The sequence below is a fragment of the Lotus japonicus genome, chromosome 4 (genome assembly GCF_012489685.1).
Source record: "Lotus japonicus ecotype B-129 chromosome 4, LjGifu_v1.2".
Taxonomy (NCBI): Eukaryota; Viridiplantae; Streptophyta; class Magnoliopsida; order Fabales; family Fabaceae; genus Lotus; species Lotus japonicus.
Window position 1 is genome coordinate 78,760,308 of NC_080044.1, and position 26,333 is coordinate 78,786,640.

Genomic DNA, 26,333 nt, shown 5'->3' on the forward strand with positions numbered 1-26,333 from the left:
GAAATGCAAAAAGACAAATTTAATATTAAATAAAAATATACATAATTATAAAAATAAATATCCCAAACATGTGATAGAAAAAGAAAAAAAAAACCATCCCTATCCATTTCCTCTTGAACTTCCTCTATCAATGTTAGTTTATATGTAACTTTCTACTATTCATCTCAATATCATTTTAAAAACATTTATTACTATTTAATTCATATTAAAGATTATCTTATATTTTTTTCCAAATTCAAAGAATTTAGAAATGTAACAATTACAAGTAAAAACGAATATAGATTTTTTTCTAACGTTAAAAGCCAACATTTTTTTTTACATGACGTTAACAATCAGAACCTTAAAATTTTATGAAATTCAATACACTTGATTAATTTAATAATAATAACTCTAAATTCAATTGATAGACATATTAAATTCATATTCCATAAAACTTATTAAATTTTATATACAACTTGAACAAAAGTACTCATAGAGGATTCTCACTTTTTTTTTCCGAAATAAAGTTTATCTAATTATCATTTTTTAAAACATTTCTAGTTACAAAAGAAAAAAACTTTAAAAATACAAAAGCAATCCACATAAACTGAGAGCTCAACATAATATTTTTTAAAAAATACAATTTGTAACCACAGTGGCAGACATATATGCTTGCTGATTCCCTTGTGACTTGTTGGTTTGGAAAATCTCCACATACCAACCAGTTCGAGGTTCAGGGCCGGCAGAAAGCAAAGACATGGATATGCTACATCAAAGTTTGCAGTGTTTCTTCAAGCTGGTAGTGGTTCCTCCATAACTGTTGCATCATCAATCATTACCAGTTAGCCAATTTCCTTCACTTTTGGGGGTATGAAGACATAGGAGGGAGGGAGAAACAAATACCTTTTCTTTTTGAAGATGCTTCAACAACTTTTTCACCTGGTGCTTGGATTGGGACTTCAGGAAGGTCTAATTTCTCGTTGATATCTTCAGACACTGAAGTAGGAACTTCAGGAAGATCCTGGACAGTAAGCTGAAAACAAGAACCAGTCATCATACAATAACATCTTCTAGATGCATGATCTCCATCTATTATTGCACATTCATGGCATGCCTCTTTGTTTAATCATTAAGAGAAATTTAAGACATGGTCTAGCACATCATCTCAAAGGGGCACAAAATCATTATCTAATGTGTAAAAACACCTTGAAGATAGATTCAGTTCTATTGTGGTCCTCATCAGAACCATAGATATATAATAATTTGAGTACCTATACTCCATAGTAAATCCTACCTTGACTAAAAATTATTGATCTATATAAGTTTTTTAGCTGAAATTGTTTTATGTGATTATTTCCTTTCTACCAAATTTTGAGTAAATCTCCCATGCAATGAATAAGTGGCTCAAAATTCTGCTAAGAGGAATAAACACAGCTTGACTTCTATATGTTTCAACTGGCAGCTGTTTACATTGTGCAGCTAAATGCAGTAGGAATGTTGCTTCATCAGTATAAGCCAAGATTAATCTTAGAAATTAATTCACCATATAATAAAACCAACACAGATTCGACCTACAAAAGAACATTCCATAAACCTTGTTTGATAAATAAGCTGTTCTCCAGCCAAGAGATACAGAAAGGGAGAAGAGACAATTTTTCTTTAAAAAAATTCCAAATAATACCTCAGTTTCCAAATTCTCAAATTCTGCTAAAATCTCCTCCTCGTCTTCTGCTGATAGCTGCTCCCCTAGTACTGCATTGATTTCCTTCAAATTCAACAAAATTATGGTATCCATCAGGAAACATCAAATACAAACAGAAAGAAACCGAGAGATGGATATTAAAAAAGAACGTAGCAGCAATATGAATAACCAAACATCTCATAAAGCTGCATCAAACAAGTACAACTCCAGTGCAATGACTCTAGACATGGAAATCAGTTTCCACAAAGAAGTAGGAGTAAGGATAAGAATGAAGTTAAACTCACATCTTGATAAGCTTTAGCTTCAGCAGTATCATCCATAAGTTTCTGAACATCCTCAATGTTTATCTCACTCTGTATGGCTTTCATTGCATCATTACCAGCCTTCAAACTATCAAACACAGCCTTCTGCTTGCTTGTCAATTCAATATCTGCTAACTAAACCAAAACGAATGAGTCCACATATTTGTTTTACATGTACGATCGTGTCAAGAAGTCATTTAGAGACAAGATCCACAGTGGCAACCAATAAGTCCCTGAGACTCTTTATAAGTTATAACATGCCATCACTTTGGCTGAATTGGGGCCATAGAGAGAATATATATTGAATATTAAAATATTACTTGTTGTTCCACATTTAAAAGCCAGGCATCAACTTGCTTCAGCAATTCTTCTTGTGCCTTCTTTTTCTTTAATGCTAACAATGCCCTGTCCTTCTTCTTTTCACGAATCAAGTCTCTTGCAGCTTGCTTTTCTGCTTCAATGACAGCATCAAGCTTGAAAAAGAGGATCACAACAAAGAAATAGGGTAAATTATCCAATGCAGAAAAGCATTATACTTTTGTACAAAATTTCTATTGACATTGACCTGACAGTTATGACATATCAAAAAAGATCCTGAACTTGATTAATTGGAAGTCATTAATTATTTCACCTACAGGAGATCAAAAGATAAAGTCTGATTCCAATGACTAAGCCATCAAACTTATTAGCATACTATAGAACTTTTTACAAGCCAATTTTATGCAAGTTACTGAATACTTCTAATCCACACATGCATCTCCCATCACGTCCTAATACACCATTTTGATTGAAATTGTTAAACTGTGCATTTACACATATTAATGTACACAACATGCCAATGATATTCAGCAGGTTTGTTGACAGTTTATAGCACACTATCTTAGTAAGTGTTGTGTATTGGTCTAGCCTAGAAGCCACAACAACTAATTTGTTCTTACATTTCCTAGAAGCACCTTTTATCTTGAAAATTGATTGGAATTTGTCCCTAGTTCAGGGTATTTCTTGTCAGTAATTTCAGAGGCCTTGGTAGAAATGAGGGGGTTAAAACTGTGTGCAATGCTTGCATTTCTATGGTATATTTGCTTGGGGTGCTAAATAGTATTTTAAAAACTGGTGCATGTTAAGGGCATATCCATTCAAGCCATGTCTGATACTCTCTCAAGTGATTCCAAGAGCCCCTTGCCCTTTTCTTCATAGCTTAATCAACAATACTAGCTAGTCATCATATCTACCACTATGCCCTAAACCCAAAATCATCTCCTGATATGAAATTTCAGCAACATAATTAAGTCCAAGTAGTCCATATTTTTCATTAATTATACCCTCAATAATAGTTGCTCATCATAGTTGATAACTTCAAATCTCAAATAAATCCTAAACTACTAATTCTTAATTTCACCAATTCGAACGCCAAGAACTTAGGAAAAACACATCAATCTGACCAGCTCCAGAGTCAATTATAATAAACAGGCAAGTGAGCAGCAAATTCACATTAACCATTTATAAATATAAAAAATCTTCATGAATCACTATTAGTATTACTTTCAATTACATATTACAATCCATTTGCTGCAACAAAATACAAAAAGGACTCAATTGCAAAGTATCAAACTTAGAAATTAGATAAAGATTGATTCTATTTCAAGCTCCAGCTAGAACAACACATTTGGTCAAGATAATCTGAAAGAACCCAACTGGAAAATTGAGATATGCTTTACCTAAATTGTAAATGTAAATTGGAAAATAAAGGTTGAACCTTTTGCTGATATTGAGCGAGTTTGCGTCTCTGGGTCTTGAGAGCGAGAATTGCACGATCCACATCTGTTACCTTTGGCTTCTTGACAAAAATATTCCCCATCAAACTTGGATGATTGAAATTAGGGTTTCGCTATCCCTGATGATCATACAGGAATCCACAACAAATTCATGGATTCCCAACCAGCCCCAATGAAATCTCTTTCAGCTTTGATTTGAATCTTCGTTGAATGTTACCAGACCAAACGTTGGGCACAAAGATCGGATATTTTTCTTCAATAAATTTGATTTTAATCCTTTTTTAGAAGGTAATCTAACATTTGATCATTGGTGCTTCCAAAAGTATTCTTTTGGACGTATCATACCACTTTAACCGATTTTTCGTCATGTTCTCAATTATATGCGTCACTTCAATATCTCATTATATATAATAATCATTTGATATTATATCATATTTTTAGTTCGACACTCATTTATTTCAACATTCTTATTTTGGTTAGTCTTTTGAAAACCCAACATCTAATGTGATTCTCCTCTTTAACCACCAAGCTTGAATTTGTTTGCATTATTTCTTCATACTACATTGATTATAATTAAAAAAGCTCCAACTATACAAGTAGCACTCTTGCTAGTCAAATAGAGGTACATCCTAGAGTTCTAACATAAGGCAAGGTGTGCAACTTACTAAGGTCTGCCCTTAGACTTTTTGAGAACACATTTCATAATTCATAAATTGATTTCTGAATCATAAGTTTAAGAAACTCAAGCCAGCTTCCATCATGTTTTGATGTTAAAGATAATTTTTTTTAGTATTCTTACACTTAACAGCAGAGACATTAATTTCTTAAATATAATCACTTGCTAAAGTGGGGCTGAAATCTCATTTGGTGTGTTATATCATTTCAAAATCACACATGTAAGGTTATAATTGTCATGCTCATACTACATGATACAATTTAATTAGTGAAGAGAAAGAGGCCAAATGATGTGGATAATTTCATTGCCAAAGGAGACTGACACAATATTTTCTCAATTCACATAATAGTCATGAATCAAATGTTTAAGTATCACAGTGAGAGAATTCGATAATTGTCACTACAATAGTTGAATCATTTTAAAATATAATGGGGTGATCATGTTAACATTTTACGGTAGATAAAGTACTACGGTATTGGTCCTCATGCCTATTACTTTTTCCCTGCTTTTGAAGTAATGGGTGTCAAGAGATCATTTTATACAATAAAAGTGAAAAGTCATAAGCAAAACTAGTTATTATGCAGAAGGAGCAGTGTTTATACATAACATGCTTACAATAATATAGTGCATGTTCGGAAATCCTTCTACAATTGCCTCTGAAACCATACCAATTCTAAGGATAATCTTCTATGACTTAGTAGCTTCTGAATTTTACAAAAGAAACTGATCTGCTATTAAGCTTATTGCAAATTATGTGCTAAGGAACCACTTCCCCATCCAGAAAACGGGTATATTGATGAGGAAACCTCTGCACATTTGCTCTCAACCGTTTCAGCTCTCTTAAATCCTCCACCCATGTACTGTAACTTGAGTTCTTAGCAAGAACATCATTGGACACCTCCTTATTTTCAACTAACTTCATGGCATACTTCTCAAATTCCTCAATTTTATCCCACAACATAGCCAACTTGTTAGTGTCTCTCTCACTCCTAACACCATTCAACCAGTCCCTTGCTTCTTCCACCCTGGCCCAAAAGCATGAATCTTGAGTAGAACTTGCAAACTTGCTCCTCTCCTTGTTTTCTTCACCAGTAGTGACCATTCTATCCTTCCACCATCTATCAAAAATCTCATATCTCCTCTCCCTACCATGCTCCATGTAGTGTCCTTTGATTCTGTGCACCCCTTTTCCATAATACTCAGCAATGTCTAATGGCTCAACCAACAGTTTGTAGAACTGTGAAGCATTGACCCACTTGGCTCTCTTGTCAAAATCATGGGGGAGTTCATTCCTTTCCAACATGTCAATCACATTGTTCCAGAACCGGGCGAGTTTGTGGCGGTTGCTGTTGACTTTCATTTCTCTTTTGCAGGAGCCTCTGCTTTTGAAGGAATCATAATACCCCATTTGTTCATCTTGCTCATCACACCAAATTTTGTACCATTCAATTTGTGCTCTGTAAGGTACAACCTTGGAGAAGGTAACTGCTAGGCTTGCAGCATTGAGAGCTGGTGAAGGACCTCTTCTCCTTGCTGTCTTTAGACACTCCTTGGCAGGTACGATAGTGGTTTCCTGTTGGTTACATCATAGTAACTTGTTCAGTGAAATTGGCTTCTTCAAGTGGAAACTAAAATTATGAATCATATGCAGGTAATATTAGTGATAAGGCACTGCAAAATTGATTTTGAACAAGTTATGATGGTAAAAGTGCTAAAAATGAAGTGTTTTGGACATGTTTATATGAAAAGTGGTTTATGTACTCAATGTTGTGAAATTCGGTTATAAATCACACAATTGATTATATCTACTCAAACCACATTCTCTAGTTCTCCGCATAATTGATTTTGGAACTAAAATCAACTTTCTAAGTAGATTGTCAAACATCTACATGACCACCTAAAAGTGCTTGTGAATGTATCCAAACATAAACCACTTCACATTTAGCTAACTTTTACCAAAATCAATTGTGACAAATGCTGATCCAAACACGCAATAAATTGGAACATTGGTATTTGAAGTAAGGTTTTTGGAATATATATATGGAGTCAAGATGTTGCAAATACCTGGTTTGCTATGCCCGAAGACTGGAGGGCTAATTCAAGCCCTGCCTCATAGGTTGAGTCAGGAATGTTCCTCTGTATGCAGTTTCTTTGAATCAGCATTTGCATAGAAACTCTATTAACATAATCTCCATACTTCAGATGGTCCTCAATGCTACAGGATGGAGAACTAGTTGAGAGCATCAAATGCAGCATCTTTATAATTGTGGGTGGACTATCCACACACAAAGCTCCTTCTTCTGAGACAAAAAAGTAGTTACCAAAAGGGTAAAACAGAATTGGCCCTGAAGAAGCTTCTCCATCTTGTGGTGTTGCTGCTGCTTCCAAGTAATCCACTACAGCTGTGAACAGCTCAGCTTTCTCTCTTTCCGATATTTGAACTGCGAGCTTCCCAGATGCTGGTGAAGTCATGGACCAGTGCCAGAACTGGAGCAGGAAATTGAGCTGAGAAGTGAGGGGTGTTATAGGGGCAAAGAGCAACCTTGGCATTATGTCATGCTTTGAAACCACATGGCAGAAGTTTCCACCCCATCTTTCTTTGGAAATGGCTCTCGAAAAGGCTTCATTTCCAAGCAACGGTGAGCCAAAAGTGAAGCACATAACTGAGACACTAGAAGAGATGGATTGGAGGTAACAGAGAAGCCAAAGAGTGCACAGTGAGGCAATGGCTCCTCCAATGGAATGGCCAGTGATGACTACTGATTTGGTGTCTGTATTTTCCAGTATTCCCAGCATCTGAAGAGTAAAATTAGTTTCAAACAGTTAGATGGGAATAAGATCCTAGTGAAACAAATTTAAAGAACAAAAAACACTTAATACAGATAATAAAAAATTGAGATTTATAAAGTTATTGCTTGTTTGCATCATTTTCTTTTTCATCAAAATCAATCTGAAACTCAGAACCTACTTACAGAAGTTTCTCCTCATAGTTGATTTTAGCTTCAGAATCAATTGTAGAAATGTTTTTACATCGTTAGGGAATATCTGACCTACTAGGCTCTGAGCATCTCACCGAAATTCTAGCCAGCAGACCAAGTACACGCTGACCTGAGTCAGTCATCAGCTAGGGAGAACATCTAGATTCATCTCCATGCCTCACTACTAGGTTTCCCTAATTTCCACTCCCCCAATTAATTGTAATTGCATGATCCGCTCCCCCCACATTAATGTAAGTACATGGGATTTCACTCCTCTAAAATGAGATAAAAGTCATCAGAACCATTAATAGTGATTATCTACTTTGAAAAGTTAATAAAATAACTCGATCAATGTTTGAAAGAAGTCTCAAGATCCAATTACATGAACCTCTCCTCCACACTAATCACCATTCAAGATGCCCTAGTTATATAAAAGAGGTCTCAACCTTGCATTGACATGTTCACTTGATAATTCTTTAGACAAAGATTACACTTGTTGACTAACTTTGTTCTTAGATTTTTCCACCAATTGTTTCCAAATATTTTATTAGTGCACGTTGAAAATTATTGTACAATTAACTCTGAGGAAAATCTTATGATTTTATAATTAATTTTAATTAAATAAGAGTTGATCCAAACAAACTATTATAATGATGAAATTAAATACGAGAGGCTAAAAGTAAAGTCAAGGTCCTTTGGCTAAACCTCAATATGAAAATGAAACTCTTGTGTCTTCATGTCAAAAGGTTACCGGCAAAATGGACCAATTCAATTAATTCAATAATTCAATTTGAAAACGTGTTGGTGGTGGCATGGGGCACGACTCGAGTCTTGTATTGTTGCTCCCAAATCATCAAACAAGGACTAATCCAACTTGTAGTTTTGTTAAGTATACTAGAAAGTCCTATCTCCCTAGCTTTGACATGATAGATATTGAGTTAAGTGGATTCATCTTTTACTGTGTTTATGATAATTACGTCTAAAACACTCAGATTATTAAAACAAATGTTGAGTTTAACTTTACCGACCCAAATCACTAAGACACGTTTTAGAGAGAGGATTTTCCGGGCAGAGATGATTTCCCAGATTAAATAAATGGATCTTATTTTTTAAATAAGATTCATTTATAGTGAAACTTATGTAAGGAATTGAAATAATAAATAAATAAATAATGTGAAGTATGATATTTATTTGAATAAAAATTTAATTTTTATGATTTTTTTATATCTTTGTTGTTTTAAATTTTTAATGTTATTTATTTAAATTTTATCATTATATTTATTTTGAATCTTATATGGGAGAAATCATTATATTTTATTTGGTTTTTTTATTGGTGAATCTTAGTTTAAAAAAGAAGTCACATTTCATCAAGCGCATTCATTCCGGAGCTGAAACTATGATTTTTTACGTTTGGCTGAAATTGATATTTTTATTTTTTTTGAAATTGATATTGATATTCAAACACATTAAAATGTTATGATATTAAAAAAAATGGTTTTTTTTAATGACATTTGGTTTCATTTCACGAGTCAACTAGTGCTGGTCGTCACAAATCACAAATTGCTGTATGACGTAGTTTTCTATTAATCAACGCAATCATATATAATAATGATGATAATCTTAAATTATTTACCACGAACGACAATTAATCCCACTCTTATATTTGTCATGCATTATCTGGTTGATGAAATGTTAAAAATAAAGAGTTTAATTTTGATACACCGTCAACCAATCAGATTTCAAGGATGTGACATGTCAATTAATGAAATTAAATAAAAAGAAAGATTTTCTCACATCCTTGAAATGTGATTTGTTGATGGTGTAAAAAAACTTTACACCGTCGGTATATCAAACTTTTTCTCAAAAATAAAAGTCAATCATTTCAAATTGGAATCTTGGACCCTAATGCATATGTCCAATAAAAGTTTTATTAGGCACTAATTAAGATGCCTTGTTGTTAATCTGGTTGGGACCCATGTGTGAGACTCAGGATGTAAGCTTTTGGAATCCGTGGCTGTTCACACTGCAAATTAACACGTTCTTAACTTTTTGTACTTTATATATGAAGTGACAATGATATCATCTAGAAATTAAATAAGAAAAGCCATCACCACCACCACAAACACGGAAAAAAAAAAACTTTTGGTTTAGGGTTACAGCAAATTTTCCTAATGTACTGTGAAATTGAACCAAGGAACACAAAAGTATCATGTTTATATTACACTTAATAATATTTACCGAAATTAAGCAAATTTGAATGTAGTGGTTCAACATTTCATTATGTAAGTAAATTATTGGGAGTTTGAACTCTTGCGAATAAAAAAATATTATTTATCAGCTTCTTATCATTTAATACGCTAACACGACAATTGACTATGGCTATGAAATACCTTAGTTAACAAAAACAAAATCTTCACCAATTAAAAAGTGTGAGGTACACCAACATGGAGATAAAGTTATTTAGGTTGTATTTCATTTTCAATTTGAAAGTCTGTTTTGGACACTGAAATTTGAGATCACACATTTCATTGTCTTAAACGTGAAATTTGAGATCACACCTTTCATTGCCTTAAACGTGACAGAGGCTTTGAACCTCTGTTGAGTGAAAGCATTTTCAAAATGAAAATCAAATAAACACCTAATCGCTTGGATGTTTCTACCGTTTACTTTTTATTTTATTTTACTAAGTATTGCATATTCACTTTGGTTGTTATCTTTCTTTATACTTGCTTTCTCACTATCAATTATTAAGTAGCAATTCAGCGGAAAGTAGCACGCCCCTTTAAGTACATGTAAGCACACCAACACCAAAAGGTTCCCACTATTCACAATAACAAGTGTCCATATGCCCAAAACCAAAATCTAAATGGCAAAAATCCCACACAAAAATGCATAAAGGGAAAAAGGAACAAAAAGAAAATCAAACAACAAACAAACCCTACAAAAGGCACAATGAGGATTATCCTACAATTATACACTCATATGATTATGCTTTAATCACTATATATTCCCTCCATCTCCTCCTTAATTAAACCTTCTATTATGTAGGTTAAAAAATGTAAATTGAGGGAATTCAATATACATTAGAAAAATTAAAAACACATTAAAAAAGTGGATATGTTTGTGTCTAAGTTTTATCCATTAAATTTAGCTTCTTCCCTAATTTTTTGGGTTTTGTAATTAGATGAACTAAACCTGATTTAGAAAACAAAAATTGATCTTAAATTCAATCATAAGCAATTAATTAAGCGCATGAATTGAAATTTGAAACCAAACCTGATTTTGCAAAGAATTGAAAAGTGACGAGAAGAGATTGAGCATCTCAGCATGAACCATCACCGCCTCCTCCCCTTCCGTCTTCCGCCGCGCCGAGAACAGCGGCAAGCCGCCGATACTCTCCAGCAGCACCAAGTTTCTCCAGCTAGGATCCGATCCGCCGGCCAATTGGACGCCAGAGAACGCTACGTAGTTGACGCCGCCGGCCCGCTCCGCCACGAACGAGAGGGGAGCGGTGGTGTTGGCCTTGCTGCAGAGCCTCCATGACTCCCGCAACAGCGGCGTGGATGTGACGAACGTCGCCAGCATCTCGCTGGTTTCGAACCTGCGTCGGAGATTAAAACAGCGTCGTTTTAGAAAACAATATAATAGAAACTGGTGGTCAATTAGCGTGGTTGTTAATGTTAAATTAGTTGGAAATTTCTTTGGAGATGGAGTTTTGAATTTTCAGTGGAAAATGATGGAGTGAGTACTTACGGTGAAACTTCGTTGGAAGCCATGGAAATGATTGGTGGCTTCTTGTTGTTGGTTTCAGTGTGTTGTGAGAAGACCAGAGAGGGAGAATGTGTTTATATATAACTTTGAATAACGCACGCAAACGCAATATACATACCTTGTTTTTTTACCATGTCAACACTTTTTTGAAATTAACTTCACCTGACTACCTAACTCTAAGTAAAAAGGGTTAGAAAAATGATCATGCATTGAAAGTCAACCAATCAGATTGTAAGAATGTGAGAAAATTTAGTAACGGTCAGTGCATATAAATTATACTCATTATGCTTTATGTGAGCTAAAATGTGCCGAATAATAGTTTCTATTAGCTAAAACTTTGATAAATATTTTGGGTTACCTACTATCATTAGTAAATCTAAAATTCAAATAATCTTTAATTTTGTGATGGAATGTGTTTGGAAAAAGCTTAAGGGTGGTAGCAAAAATCACTTTCACGGACAGGTAGGGAGGTATTTATTAAATCAATAGCTCAAGAGATTTTATCTTATGTGATGTCTTATTTTATCCTTCCTAGCGGCCTTTGTGCACATATAAATGATGATTTCTAGATCCTTCTAGGGTGATGATGTTTCGCGTCGGGGTATGCATTGGACAAACTAGGGCAATCTTTGCAAACACAAATGTGATGTAGGACTTGACTTCCGAGATTTTAAATCCTTCAATACGTCTGTGGGTAAGAATTGGTGGCGTATTTATTCTGCCCAGAAATCTTCGTTGGCTCGGGTCTTTAAGGCGATGTACTTTCCTAGTGGTAGCACGTGTAAGGCTAAGAGGTATTGACCAAGCTATGCTCCAACGATGTCTGTACTGAGGAAGGTGGTAAGAGACCTTTCGTCGATGTGAAGCAGACTAGGTGTAGGTATGATCAAAATTAATTTTGATGCATCTTTTGGGGGGGGGGGGGTGGCACTTAGTTCGGGATGGTGGCTCGTGACCGTGAGGGGGAGAAACTATGGTCTATGCAGCTTCAGACTCTTGCATGGAGTTGACACCTTTGTTAGCAGAGGCTTCGAACTTCAAATGAGCTATCTCTTTGACGAATGATCATGGTTTTAGGCGCGATCAGCTTTTGAGACCGGCTGTTTTCATCCTTTTCAATGTTGGAATCATAAGGTGGAGGGGCGTTTTTTAATTTCTAGCTTCACTTTTTTGTGATTGTCGTTTTCTTTTGTTAGTTTTTAATTTTTCTTGTCTTTCTTTTGTTAGACATTTTGGAAACTTTATTGTCGATGTTATGGCTAGGAACGCCAGTGCCTTTGTTTTGGTTGAGGATGTTCTTTAGGTGTGGTTTCTTTGGTGAACGTTGATGTGTTGACTTTAATGCTTTTGTGCTTAATATCATTGGAGGCTGCTTAAAAAAACGATTGTTGGCCTAATGGTAAGTAAGATAGGTCGGCCTCTATAAAACCATTATAAAAATAAAAACACACGAATAATTATTGAGAAAGACATTCAACTATTTTTGAATAAGTGATGACATCCATCAAACACAAGAAAAAACTATTTTATAAGCAGTGAAAATCGTAGAAGGTTGTAAACTTCACAAAAAATTAACTCCTCTTATATAAAACTTTTTAACTATACAATTGGGAAAAATTTATTATGGTCATCTAAAAACTTGTGTAAGATTGCACCAAACACTTTTGACCCACTATAACAGGTTTAAAAAAAAATCAAAATTCATATTTTCTTAATTAAACATTTATCTTTAATAAATATTTCCAGTCTCATCCAAAAAAAAATCATCAACATTTCCAGAACATTTGCAAGCCGAAAGAAGACAGTGAGATATGAGGCTGAGTTGATTGAACAAAAACTTAACAAGAAAATCAGAGAGACCCCAGAAAATCATCAACATTTCCTTATCATCTCTCTTGTTCAGATCTTTTGTTACCTTCTCTAGTTAGTGAATGATTATATCAACAACCCATAAATCATTATCAAGGCCCCATGAACAAATCATGAACAAACCCAGAAACTATCGACATCAACAAACTTTCCAAAGTTGGGGTGCTGGTGTTGGATCTAAGGAAGAAGAAGATATGAGGGTGAAGAGAGATCTGATCCATGGCCGCTTGCTTCAAGCGCGTCTGGTGAAAGGATCGAGCAAAGAAGGGATTTTGGAGAGAAGGAGATCCAGAACGTGGAAATTTATTTGCTGCCGGAGGGATATTCCGATGCGGCGGCCCCGGCACCTGTGGGCCTGGAGGAAGGTAGGGTTTCATCGAATGAGATTGGAGATCGAGGTGGAAGGCTTCAAAAACTGTGAGAATCATCATCGTGACGTTGGATCTGAATCAAATAACCCACTTCATGCCTCTACTGGAAGAAAAATTGAAACTTTTCAATCAATACCCATTTTTTCCAATTTCTTCCATGTGTGTTTCTCTCCCAGATTTGCGGTGGTGGCGACGTTGGTTCTGGTTGAGGGAAGGAGATGGTGGTGCGTGGCGGATCTAAAGGAGCGTGGTGCTGCGCGGCCCGGGAGGAAAAGAAGGATGGTGGCAGCGTGGTTCTGGTTGAGGGAAGGAGATGGTGGTGCGATGGAAACGACCCACCCACCTTCAATTCACGTTAATGAAGAATTTTTTTTTGGGGTTTTAATTACTGAGTTAATAATTAACCTAATCCTTCATTAATTAGTTTACTAATATATATGTTTTTTTATTTTTAAAAAAAACCTACTAAACTTGCTATTGCAGGTTAAAAAGCAAATGTGCAACCATGCACAAGTTTTTAGAGGTGTATAATAAATTCCTCCACAATTGTATATGGATAAGATTAGAATTATTTCTTTCAAAAAATATTAAAATTATTTATTGGTCATAGAATTGCTTAAAACTAAGCATGCATGTCTCTTATTTGTTCTTGCAATTAATTCTCTTCTTATAATATCGATATTAATTACATCACTAAACTTAATTATCAACTTATTAATTTTTGGCCTCGCACAACTATTTTCAATTTTTCATAATTATGTCTTTCTTGATTTTTGAATTATCTCAAAAATTAGTAATCGAATTTAATGAGGAAGGCATCATATTCCTTGATTCATAATATGCCAATATCATAACAATGACATTAGTCGTAGTCTGCACACTAAATTGAGACGGTTTTCATGTAGTAGGAACAAAAATGAATGGTTATCATTTTGAGAAGTAGGTGGTTCTCCTCTTGTTGTTGTTGTTTTTTTTTTTTTTGAAAGTTCTCCTCTTGTTGTTATTAGTCACTTCAATTTGTTTTCATGTTAGTACTAGTACAATCTTGTTTTGATACTTAGCTCATGTGTTGTGATGGGAGGGCTGGAAATTTTGCTCCGTTATGTTTGGTTCAATTGCAAATTGAAAGACATGTATTCAAAGTCGTAACATATTAAATTGTGAAACAAGATTTTACCACGTTGACTTAAATATGGATATATCGACGCTAAGTTAACTGAAAATTGAAACATACACCTAGACTCAGCAATATTGCTCAAGACTCCAGAGGGCAGAGAGAGATGTTCTTTAATTTAATTTCTAACCTCCTAATTATACGCCCTTCTTAGGAAAACTAGAAGTCAGACTAACATGTTGAATCAGATTGATAAAAATAGTTAATTAGTGTATAATTAGTATGTAATCACTATCCTTCTGATACGGTATAGAAGCGCGTAGGTATTAAGATATATAGAGACTGAGGTCAGGTAATCAAAGTGGACTCCAAATGCCGCGTGAAGAGAGGAAGACTCAGTTGTTGACTGCAACATTGTCTTAACTTTGCTCGTCATTGTCACTCCAAAACGCGTTTGCATGCCCTTCTCGATTCTTAATTTCCTTCTTAGTATATATATCTTTAATTTGCGTACATAATACTCTCTAAAATCTATCATGAAGTCAACGTAATTCACAATTTGGATGATTCAATTTTACATTTTTTTTAAACTAATTTTATGTTACTAATTAATCTTATTTTTTATAATAATTACTTAATCTTAATCTTATTCAGTGTGGGTGTGTGTGGCAAATGACAAAATGGTGCAGAGAAAGTCAATAAGGAGGCGCTAATTGTTATTTCAAAATATGAGCATAGAGATTCTCCAATCGTGAGTCTTGGGGAATGCGGCCGATGTCACGGTTGTTGGGGTTGATTGCAATGTAAGTCTCACATTGCTAATGAAGGAGAAAAAAGATCAAGTTATGCATTTTGGAGAAGTCTCACATCGCTTGGATTAGTGAGGGGTGGGAGGGTTCAAGACTATATATAGGGATCTCAGGCTCCTTGTTTCGACACACCAAAACACCAAAGATGTAGCACCTGAAAACACTTTAAGTTTATTTTTGTGTTTTTTTTCTCTTATGCTCTTGTTTTAGAGCATTGTGAGATGTAGTTCAAATATTTACTTTGGAGAGTGTGGGTGTACTGGGGTCATGGAGTGGTTGAGAGTGAAGTCTATGTGTTGTAACAATTTTCACATAATGTTTATTCTCTAGTTGTCGGTTTTGACAACGACCGTGGTTTTTTCTCCGGTTTTGGAGTTTACATGTTATATTCTTGTGTTGTTGATTGCGCTCCTGATTTATTTTACTTCTTCAGCTGTGTTATTTTCTAACAACGGTAGTACAAAGAGAGTCACAATTTAAAAGAGATATCTCTATAAATGACACTTTGACGCTTAATTCAGCAATGAATCAAATGAATAATTTTCTAAATCTAGTAGAGCAAAGTAGAGAAATTATGACAATATTTAACTTAGTGCATGATCAAACATGTATATATAGAGTTTGAAATGAGCAGTGTTGAGATTTGAGAGTGCTTAACCTTGTGAGGTTGTTGTGCTACTAGCTTTTGAGGTGTGAGCAGTGTTGAGACTTGAGAGTGCTTAACTTTGTGAGGTTGTTGTGCTACTAGATAGCTTTTGAGGTTGAGCAATGTTGAGACTTGAGATCGAGTGCCTAACCTTGTGAGATTGTTGTGCAACTAGCTTTTGAGGTGTTAGCATTGCTTTAGTGAACTTGGCTATTAACTCTAAAAACTTAACCTTTTGTTAAGCTAATTAATTTTATCAAAGTTGAATTTGTCTTAGCTATCTTTGTTAACTAGCTTGAAGTTCACTTAGTTATGATGTTGATTTTACTTGTTTTAATCAGTAATAGTAAATTTTACTTAATTAGTAAAATTTATTTTCCTTACTCATTTCTTCTAGACTCATCTTTTTTTTTTATTTATGTATATCTCCACCCGCAGAGGCGGAGGCAACACCCGCATATGCGGAGGCAAGGGGGATCGGATGGTGCCGCAGTCACCCCCTTGTTTCTCAACTGGGAATTTGGTTTGGCACCCCATCTATTGGGTTTCGCACCCCACTTTATTAAAAACGGGAATTTAAATTCCGATTTTAATACGAAAAAAACGGAAATTAAAAAACCGTTATGTATTTTAGCATATGTGGCACATTTTCAACCGTTCATTGCATATAAAAAACAAATCGGAATTTTAAATTCCGTTTTGAAAACGGAAATTAAATTTCCGTATTGAATACATGGGGTGCCAAACCCAAATCCCTTCTCAACTTCTTGAAAAACTCTAGTAGAAATATTAAATGGCCCAGTGATGGCATGATGTTATTTATGTATAATTTATGTAAGCATGTTAAAAAATAACTATGTAAGCCGGACCCTCTTCACTTTATATTATTCTTTTACTATTTCAGTGAGTGCTTCTCTACACTGATTTTTTATATAAAGTTATATTACAAGAAACTTAATTATAATTTTGTATTGTTTTGTTTTTTAACAAAAGTATGAGACCAATTTTTACAATATTTTCATATTTTAAAATACATTTATTTATTTTTTTGGTAAAAAAAATAAGTGTAAGAATAATATCTTAATTCAAGGCAGAAAAACTACAAGACTCAAAGAGAAATTTGATAAACTTATATTTATTTTACCCTAAAAACATGAGTGAAGGCTCAAATGCCCAACCTGGAAATAGTGCCACACTCCATCCCATAGGATTAAATTCAATTATTTATTTATTATTATTGTTGTACTTGATATAATTATATATTTCTTCTAATTATGAGAAAAGTTAAGATTTTTTTTATAAGTTCCATGTTCTTTCCATTTGTTCTTTTCCTTCCCCCAAATGCTTTTTTAAAGATTCCAGTCTCTGTACCATCACCTTTCCGGTAGAGATGGCAGGAAAATCCAAATCCGCGGGGCCCAACCCGAACTCGACCCGAAATTGTGGGCGAAACCCGATTTCTTTGGGTTTGGGTTCGAGTTCGGGTTTCACCTAAATTTTAAAACATGTTTGGGTTTGGGTGTGAGATTGATTAAACCCGAACCCGAACCCAAACCCAAACTCAAACACAAAGTCTAATGCATGTAATTACCAACCCTTATATATATACTATTAAAGCTACTAAGTAGAGTTTTTTTAAAGTTACTAAGTAGGCTTATGTTCATGAACTATATTTTATTCCTTTGTATTGGAATGATAATGAGGTTTAATCAACTTATGTCCATGTTGTTCTCTTATGTACATGTTGCTTCCGGATTGATATTTTTGATTTTTTGTCAGTTTGGTGCTCACATTGAGTTTTGGGTTTGAGTTTGGGTAACCCGAAACTCAGGGGTTTGAGTTTGAGTTTAACTTTTACACCCATATTAAATTTGAGTTTGAATTTAGGTGTTAAATTTGAGTTTGGGTGTGGGAATGGCCAAACCCGCACCCACGGGGCCCATTGCCAACCCTACTTTACAGAGGCTTGTATGTTTCATCTCTTGATTCAAACATACTTCAACTTGTAAATCGCAAACCAATGAAAGTGTGTTTGGATTCATTGTGGAAACAGAGTGCAAAACAGGGTAACTCTAAAAGTTACTACACATTAAGACTTCACCTCATGCAAATTAATATGAGCTGCAACTCTTAGAACCAATTAAACACATTGTGAATAGGTTTATAATACATGGACATGTACTAGACTGCTATGAGCCTAAATATGAGTCCACAACAATGCTACAGCTGCTATGCAATTCATACATATGGTGATTGCGTTGCACGGGACCAATTAAAACATATTGATGGAGAATTGGAACAGAACATTGAATATCATCATCACCAACCCTACCAAATTGTCTTCACTCACACTCGCTGTAGTCTACTCTACCTAGCTCCTCCCTTAAGCTATAAGCTGAGCACTGTCATGTCACTCTTATTTAATTTGATCCGATACAGATACAATGCAGCTGATGCAATATTACTCCTATAAATAACGTGAAGTACGTTTCTGTTTATCCATTGATATTTTTAGACCCGATCGATGTACATTATGTTTAAAGTCACAAGTTGGCAGACACATTGATGTTTTCTTTTTTGCAATAATGGTTATTGGTGGCCTTTTGTGATGTAAACGTCAAAAAAAGAAAAAAAGAAGAAGATGATATTAACTTGTCATAAACAATTATGATTCATGTTGGTCTCTTTTTGTTTGAATAATAATAATCTAAAAGTCTAAACTTCATATAATTTTATATTATTATTTCTAATACGTTCCTTCATTGCAATAGTACATTTAAGTTGTTTGTTTAAACTTTAAGTGTGAACAATTGCATAGATTAACCTACCATGTATTGAAATTTAAGTTTTTATTAAATAAATTTGACAAAAATCAATTATCCCAATAAGTTAAGCTTCTAAATAAGAGTCATGTGAATGTTTATATTATTATTTCTAACACGTTTCACACATCAATTCAAGCAGCACGAAAAGAGAGATTGAAAAAGAATAAAGAAATAAGAGATGCAATTATGCTATGTCGCACGACTATGATAATGCATGACAAACATGACTACATAAATGTGATAGTTTTATAATCTTTAAACGCGCGTTTGAAATTAAAATCAACTGCATGATCTAGTGGTAGTTAATATTTCGTCGTTGTGTCATCAAAGAGTTGGTTGCATAATCTAACATTTTACTAAGATATATGATATGTGATTTGATAAGAAAACAAGATAGAAATATAAAAAGAAAGTAAATTAAAATGAAATAGAAGAGAAATTGAAACTATAAATATGCCAATTGAGACTATAAAATTAAAATAAAGCATATGTGAAACTATGAGATTAAAACTACAATTTAATCTTTTTTATTTTATTAATTAACATTTCAAAGAAAAAATAAGTCAATAAACTGAATAAAGTTTCCTTCAAGTTTTTTTTACCCAATTGATGCCGGTCACGATGATTAAAAAGTAGTTGATTGAACTTTTAGAGTTCTCATTATAAATGCGTCTTCGGTCTTCTAAGAATAACTCGACTTTATTGAATTAAACAGTCACTCTTAACCGATGCGGCACCATTATTCCTTGAAGATTTTGCTACTATTAACTTTTGAAAAAAATTGTTTCTTAAATGTCTACTCTCTTGCCAACGTTAACCTTTCACCTACTCATTTTGTTTGTTCTGAAGCTTCGTGAACAAACACTTTGACTCTCTGTACATTAATATTTCTAGTGTTTCAGTTCTGTCAATGTTTCTCTTCCTCATATAATTAAAACACGCACGATCGTCACCTTTTCCACCGAGAAATTAAGCAGGGGAAGTTTTCACAGAGACCATGATGATGGAAGATGATGAAGTGATGAGTGAAGTCACTGCTCCACCTCGCCGTGTTCTTCTCATATCCGCCGGAGCCAACCACACTGTCGCCCTTCTTAGTAAGCGCTTATCACTGCTCTGCCCCACTTCCCTTTTGTGTATGATCGTTTTGAGTTCTGATCCAAAGGGTGATGAAATTACATGGCAAGTTTTGAAATTTTGCATTTTTTCTACATGCTTTCTCTGTCTCCAGCTGAAGGACCCCACCCTAACTCATTGGTGTGTGATGTCTGTGGTCCCAAACAATGGAAAGCTTCAAATTCATGCATGGTCTTTTGTTTCTTTCTTCCATTCTTTTGTTTGTGTTATGCTGGGCAGGCTGCCTGCACTTTACATGATCCTCCTGCGTTTGATATGACATTGACATCACATTTTGGGAACTTTTTCACTGTTACTGCTTACACTGTCATTGTATGGTTATATATTCCTATTTTTTTTTAAAAAATCAAATTTAAATGGAAAATAACAGTATATATGTGAGAGAGGAGACCACCAAAGGGATACACCAACCGGGTAGGTTCTAACTTATGTAGATGTCTCGGGTTGGAGTCTAATGTTAATGTAGCTGTGTTAAATGCCTGGTAGGAGAGCTTTGTCATCCACAATAGTCCTACCTAGCTCGAACATGATTGCCTCAGTGAATGATACCCATGGTTTAAACAAAAAAATATGTGAGAGATTAGCCCTGAATCTCCACTACCATAAACTGAATATTTGCTTCACATTGAGATTTGCATTTGAGTCTTCTTTATCAAAGCCAAGTCATTTGTTTTATAACTTCTTTGTAAGCTTTAAGAAGTACTTAATCAAATAAATGCAAAATTTTTTACTTCAATTCTTCACCATTATCTTCCTTGCCTCCAAAAGTGGCAACTAGGTCCAAAATCATTGTCATTTACTTAATTTGTTTGACTTCTCTTGTAACTAGGTATGGTTTGATACTTTGATTTCTGTGATTCTTTTGTTTTTTACCCTTTAACTTTGATCCTTTGAAAGGTGGAAACTTTGTTTGCTCATGGGGGCGGGGAGAGGATGGACAGTTAGGCCATGGCGATACTGATGATCGACTCTTACCTACAAAAGTGAGTGCGTTGGATGGCCAAGACATTGTGTCTGTTACTTGTGGAGCTGATTTTACCGTGGCTCGTTCTGAATCCAGCGGAGGTTTATATAGCTGGGGATGGTCTGTTCTCCATCTTAATTATATTGTGGTTATTATTTTTCTCCATAATTGGACACTTATTTGGAAGGTATTTTAGAATGGGACCTTACGATGGTACATAACAAGTTTACATATGTTCTAATGTGATGTAGTATTGGATTCAGCTTCAAGTAAGTTATAGATACTTAATTAGTTACTAATACTATGCTTTTATCACTGATATCTAACAAAGTGTAAGTTCATTACATGCTGAAGGAATTGGGTTGTTTCCTTGTAGAACAAGTTTGATTTGGACTCAATAATTTATGCCTATGAATAGAAATAGTGGACATTTTATGTCATTATATGAAAACTCATCATGGCAGAAGATCTATCAACTGCTGGGCATATCATGTTGTGTTGTTCTCTATCAACTGGCAATTCATAAAACATTTTTGTTCACATCAAACGGAGTCTTTTGAAATGTGGTTTATCTGTCATATTGGTGACTGTGATATTTTTAAGATTTCAAGCATACCATATTACGGTTTTCCAGGGGTGACTTTGGAAGGTTGGGTCATGGTGATAATATCGACTTGTTCATTCCTCATCCCATTAGAGCATTACAAGGTCTAACGATAAAGCAAATTGCTTGTGGAGACAGTCATTGTTTGGCAGTTACTATGGATAACAAGGTGCTGAGGTTTGTAGTTTTCTACTGCCCAAATTTTCATCTATCTTTAATTTGTTTGTTCTGACCTTTTCTTTTCATGTACTAATAGCTATTCCTCGGTCCATAAAGGTTGAGTTGCTTGATTAAATATAACATTGAAGCTAACAGTGCATCTCAGAGAGTCATTTTTTTCCATCACATGCACTAATCAGCTTTATCAAAAAAAAAATTGATAAGCCAAAAGTATATTGATATAAGCACAACGGGTGCTTAAAACCATATACAATTTATCTATGCTTAAATTTGCATATTATTTGTTCACTGTTAACTTGATGGTGTTCTTCTTCTGTCATGATTAAAGCTGGGGGCGAAATCAAAATGGTGAGCTTGGACTTGGTACCACAGACGATTCTCTTGTGCCACAGAAAATTGGAACATTTGAGGTACGCATTTCAGAGCTGAACCTAGTTTTATCTGTAATGGATAAAGCTCTGTGACCTGGTTATCAGCACTCAATAAGATGGATTAGATAGTATCCCCAGGTTAAACAATTAAAGACAAAAAGCAACTACCGTCAACAAAAAACAATCGCAGAAATCGCTTCCTTGTCAAGAAAGAGATAATGACTTGACTCGTAACATTATATAGAATAATTGGATACATATATATTAAATTTTCAACTTTTGCAGGGAGTACCTATCAAAATGGTTGCTGCTGGTGCTGAACATAGTGCAGCAATTACTGAAGACGGGGATGTGTATGGATGGGGTTGGGGACGATATGGAAACTTGGGATTGGGAGACAGAAATGATCGCTTGATTCCTGAGAAAGTGTCTATTGATGTATTTCCTCAAACTTGCACAAACTTACCTTCAGATTAGACTGTGATTATATCTATTGTAGTTTGGAAAAATATATCATGATTCATGAAATTATAATTATTGTATGATTCCTGAAAAAGGGTAAACATGCTGTTAACTTAATATAGTCAGGACGAAGCATTTTAAGGTGTGAACTTCTGATTTCATAACTGTCCATTTTGCAGGGTGTCAAGATAGTTATAGTTGCTTGTGGCTGGAGGCATACAGTATCTGTTTCATCTTCTGGCAGATTATACACAAATGGATGGGGCAAATATGGCCAGCTTGGACATGGAGATTTTGAGGATCATCTTGTGCCTCGGAGGGTTCAAGCGTTGAGCGATAAGTTCATTTCTCAGGTGGCCCTTTAAAAATTCATGCTGAGTTGGTGCCGGTTAACTTCATTTAGATGATGTCTTGTCATTTTTATTGTTTATGACTTTCTAGAAATTTAACGGTTGAACTTCTTCCCTTACTCTTATTTAGTAGATTCTCTAATATTGCTTAAGTTCCATTCTGGAAGCTGGATTCTTTTCATCTGGAATGAGATAGACTGAACTACTTCTCTTTGAAGAGTTTGATCATGTATGTTGTCATTTGTCTCTGAACTTTTTATGCACTTTTTTCAGGTATCAGGTGGGTGGAGGCATAGCATGGCACTCACATCTAGTGGACAACTATTGGGCTGGGGTTGGAATAAGGTTGATAGTACTTTTGTTCGTCTCCTGTTTTCACGATATATTTTGTATGATAGCAACATGAAATACTTAAGATTGGTAAACTGTAAGCTGTTTCCCCTTTCATTGTAGTTTGGACAGATTGGAGTTGGTAACAATGTTGATTGCTCCTCTCCTGTGGAAGTGAAGTTTCCCTATGATCAGGTACTTGAATTTGAAAATGAACACTCTTCTTCCCTTTTCTTTCCTTATAAAATTCTAAGTATAACAGTGACCAGCAATTTTTTTTTTATTTCTGCAAAAAAATTGTTTGGATTGGCAGAAAGTAGTTCAGATGTCATGTGGGTGGAGACACACGATTGCTGTTTCGGAGCGTGGAAATGTATATTCTTGGGGAAGAGGCGCAAATGGACAACTTGGGCATGGAGACACCATAGACCGGTACTTGCATGTGCAAGAAACCAAATGCTTTTCTAGAAAATCATGTCATTTTTAATTAGACATGTGACATTAAAAAATATTTAATCTCGATCATCCATTTTTTGGGATCTTTAGGAATGTTCCAATGATTATTAAGGCCTTCAGTGTTGATGGATCTAGTGGGCAGCATATAGAATCTTCAAATCATTCTTCATCAGGTGCTCTGGCAAGCTCTTTTGTTATGTGTTCCTTTCTTTATCCATTACTGATGTATACTACTTGACATTGGAATTTATAATTATTGTTGTTCCCTGAATAAATTAGCATGATTCTGGATTTGTTTTTCTTAAGCAGGGAAATCCACAGCCTCGCTATCAGAGAGATATGCAGTTGTTCCAAATGAATCTGTAAGTGTCTTGTTTTAGTATACATGAACATTATTTACAATTATTCTGGCCATTGATCTTTGCTTAGTTGTGAAACCTAAAAAGGAAAGGATATTGTAAGGCTGTGATAATTATATTAAGTTTACAAGCTCATTTAACTTGGTCTGAGAACTAGATATTCACATGAAAACAGCTTTTCAGCAGAAAGTTCACAGCATTTTGAATATGAACTTTCCGAAACATAAAAATGAGCTGATACAATCGCGCAATTTGGAATTATTTGGCAGGCCTCTGGATCATTTGCTACTACTTCAGACAGGGAGGACAAGTTTGATGTCAGTGTCCCATAAAGTCATGTCAACTGATACCCAATAATTAATCAGTTCAAGAGAATGGTGTCAATACCCAGTCTGAAAGACCAAAACACACAAGGAGATAGGGATAAGGAGTATGTGCATTAGTGATAATGCGCTTTAGTGATAATGCGTGAGAGGCGGTTATGTTAGTGTCATTTATGAAGTGGGTTTTGCCTCTCCCAACAAATTATTTTTTGTAAACATGGTCAAGGATCAAACCCTTGTCTAGCTATCTACCAAGTGTGTCAGGATTTGTTGGTAGTTATGAATTAGTATGTTGGTTGTATGATCTGTGAAAGTTTGGCTTGAGATATTCTCTTCAGGCAACATATGTAGTTGAAATTAATATCGATATTTGTAATAAATGTACAGTATCATTCAGTAATTTCTTTCTTCTATTGAGGTTTTCCCTTCCCTCGTATCTGTCCTTAACTCCTTATAAATATCAATGCTTGTGATAACTTGTAATCTAACAGCACGTCTAAGAGATGTTGACTTCTGGTTTTATCAGATATAATTCCTATACACTTTCTTCTAAACTAAATGAATTCTACAAATTGCACGCTCCAGATGTTCTGATATTAATTTCCTCCTACTCCAATTGCAGCACTCCAATCTAACCGTGAAGCGACAAAGAGAAGTCTCCTATGCCGGGAACAAATCCAAAGCTGCTAAGCTCGTGCCAGAATCTGACACTCAACCTTCAGCAACTAATGAGGTTATCCCGGTCCGTATTAGCAAGGTTCCTAACAAAAATGGTGAAGGAGCAAGCAACAAGACTAGCTATGAGCTCTACCTCCGCGAGCTAAAAGACCGAAAGGAAATCGGCTTCACACGAATAGGCGCATCTAAGAAGTTAACTTCTCGATCATTCGAGATTGATCTCGATTACTTCAAAGCTGCAATCACTGATGTGATGAAGCATATCTTACTGATACGCTGTCACTCCCAAGGGTCTATGCGTCCCTCCGAGATCACCTCGGTCATCAATTCTGCAGTGCCTTTAACCGTTGACATATGCATGGCAGCTGTTTATGCCAAGTTGCGTAACATTAACAAGTCTTGTGGCAAGCATCCTGCTCGTTACGCTTCTTCTCCAACTTACTCGAGGGACATTGAACTGCCGCTTGATAAGTGTCATATTCACCATGTTTTACATTATATTTTAGGCACTTATCTATTGTAATAATGAGAAATTTCTTCTAAGTAACTCTCTTTTAAGTTGATTATGTAGAAAATGATTCCAATCTCAATTTGAGTTGTAGGTTGAAGAATAATTAAGAAAGTGCATGATTTGGATGAAAGAAAGCTTGTAAATGAAGAATCCCACTCAATAACTTTGAAAAAACACAAGAAATCAACCTTGTTCCAATCATGCTTAGCATGTGTTCCAGGGTGCTTAGCATCATCTGGCAATGGAGACTCCTTCAGCATGAAGAAACAGGGTGCTAAGCGTCTAAAGTGGAGTGCTTAGCATCATCTGGCGGTGGAGAATCCTTCAGCTTGGAGAAACAGGGTGCTAAGCACCTAAAGTGGAGTGCTAAGCACCCTGTAACAGATCTGCAATGCTATAAAACTAAAAGTTCAGCACAGAAATAAAGGGAACGAAAAGGAGGACATAAAACTCGAGAAAAGGAAGAGGGATTGAGAGATTGGGAGCTTTGTTACCTTCCGTCGAGCTGGGAACACGCCGACGACGGCACGGATCATCCATTTCTTCTCTTTAACTCTTGTAAGCGTGAAAGCTTCCATGAAAATGGATAGCTAAACCCTTTTTGTGTTGGGATTGGATGTAATCATTTGAATTCTATGTATTCATCTTGATTTTCATAAATGAATTCATGTTTTATGTGATGATTTCAATGGGTTATCTTGCTCTTAATGATAGATTTAGATTGATCAACTAGAGCTTGTTATTTGATTTGATTGCTTAGTGGAAACTTTGTTCTTGAATCTGAAATAGAT

The 26,333-nt window shown here is 35.1% G+C and overlaps 3 protein-coding genes across 4 annotated transcripts; 1 reads left to right on the forward strand and 2 right to left on the reverse strand.

Annotated features, from left to right (window-relative positions):
• Positions 1-466: 466 nt before the first annotated feature.
• On the reverse strand, positions 467-4,104 carry LOC130715492 (vacuolar protein sorting-associated protein 20 homolog 2-like). Its single transcript, XM_057565600.1, has 6 exons — positions 3,740-4,104; positions 2,304-2,456; positions 1,966-2,118; positions 1,661-1,744; positions 883-1,012; positions 467-796 (listed from the first exon to the last, which is right to left on the reverse strand). The coding sequence occupies exons 1-6, from the start codon at positions 3,839-3,841 to the stop codon at positions 771-773; spliced, it is 648 nt and encodes a 215-aa protein (XP_057421583.1). The 5' UTR covers positions 3,842-4,104; the 3' UTR covers positions 467-770.
• An 880-nt stretch (positions 4,105-4,984) lies between these two features.
• On the reverse strand, positions 4,985-11,284 carry LOC130715491 (lipase-like PAD4). 2 transcript variants are annotated; one of them, XM_057565598.1, is made up of 4 exons: positions 11,166-11,284; positions 10,689-11,013; positions 6,499-7,230; positions 4,985-6,007 (listed from the first exon to the last, which is right to left on the reverse strand). In XM_057565598.1, the coding sequence occupies exons 1-4, from the start codon at positions 11,186-11,188 to the stop codon at positions 5,192-5,194; spliced, it is 1,896 nt and encodes a 631-aa protein (XP_057421581.1). In that variant the 5' UTR covers positions 11,189-11,284; the 3' UTR covers positions 4,985-5,191. The 2 variants fall into 2 exon arrangements, with proteins under 2 accessions (XP_057421581.1, XP_057421582.1); XM_057565599.1 differs by lacking the exons at positions 10,689-11,013; positions 11,166-11,284 and adding an exon at positions 7,407-7,956.
• An 8,284-nt stretch (positions 11,285-19,568) lies between these two features.
• LOC130713607 (ultraviolet-B receptor UVR8-like) lies at positions 19,569-24,753 on the forward strand. The gene is made up of 12 exons (XM_057563383.1): positions 19,569-19,914; positions 20,852-21,038; positions 21,553-21,699; positions 22,031-22,112; positions 22,359-22,511; positions 22,715-22,888; positions 23,159-23,230; positions 23,339-23,410; positions 23,529-23,647; positions 23,762-23,844; positions 23,981-24,033; positions 24,300-24,753. Exons 1-12 carry the CDS (start codon positions 19,815-19,817, stop codon positions 24,360-24,362), a joined length of 1,305 nt encoding a protein of 434 aa, XP_057419366.1. The 5' UTR covers positions 19,569-19,814; the 3' UTR covers positions 24,363-24,753.
• Positions 24,754-26,333: the final 1,580 nt, after the last annotated feature.

Bases quoted from the DNA above. Each gene is read 5' to 3' on its own strand.
- LOC130715492 (XM_057565600.1), bottom strand. From the start codon at position 3,841: ATGGGGAATATTTTTGTCAAGAAGCCAAAGGTAACAGATGTGGATCGT. The intron at 2,119-2,303 runs GTAATATTTTAA...GTTTTGGTTTAG, and splicing joins TTTTAAATGTGGAACAACAA to TTAGCAGATATTGAATTGAC. The intron at 1,013-1,660 runs GTATTATTTGGA...TCTTGTTTTCAG, and splicing joins TTGAGAATTTGGAAACTGAG to CTTACTGTCCAGGATCTTCC.
- LOC130715491 (XM_057565598.1), bottom strand. From the start codon at position 11,188: ATGGCTTCCAACGAAGTTTCACC. The intron at 11,014-11,165 runs GTAAGTACTCAC...TCTCCGACGCAG, and splicing joins GCTTCCAACGAAGTTTCACC to GTTCGAAACCAGCGAGATGC. The intron at 6,008-6,498 runs GTATTTGCAACA...TGTAACCAACAG, and splicing joins CTTCGGGCATAGCAAACCAG to GAAACCACTATCGTACCTGC.
- LOC130713607 (XM_057563383.1), top strand. From the start codon at position 19,815: ATGATGATGGAAGATGATGAAGTGATGAGTGAAGTCACTGCTCCACCT. The intron at 23,411-23,528 runs GTACTTGAATTT...TTGGATTGGCAG, and splicing joins TGAAGTTTCCCTATGATCAG to AAAGTAGTTCAGATGTCATG. The intron at 24,034-24,299 runs GTAAGTGTCTTG...ATTATTTGGCAG, and splicing joins CAGTTGTTCCAAATGAATCT to GCCTCTGGATCATTTGCTAC.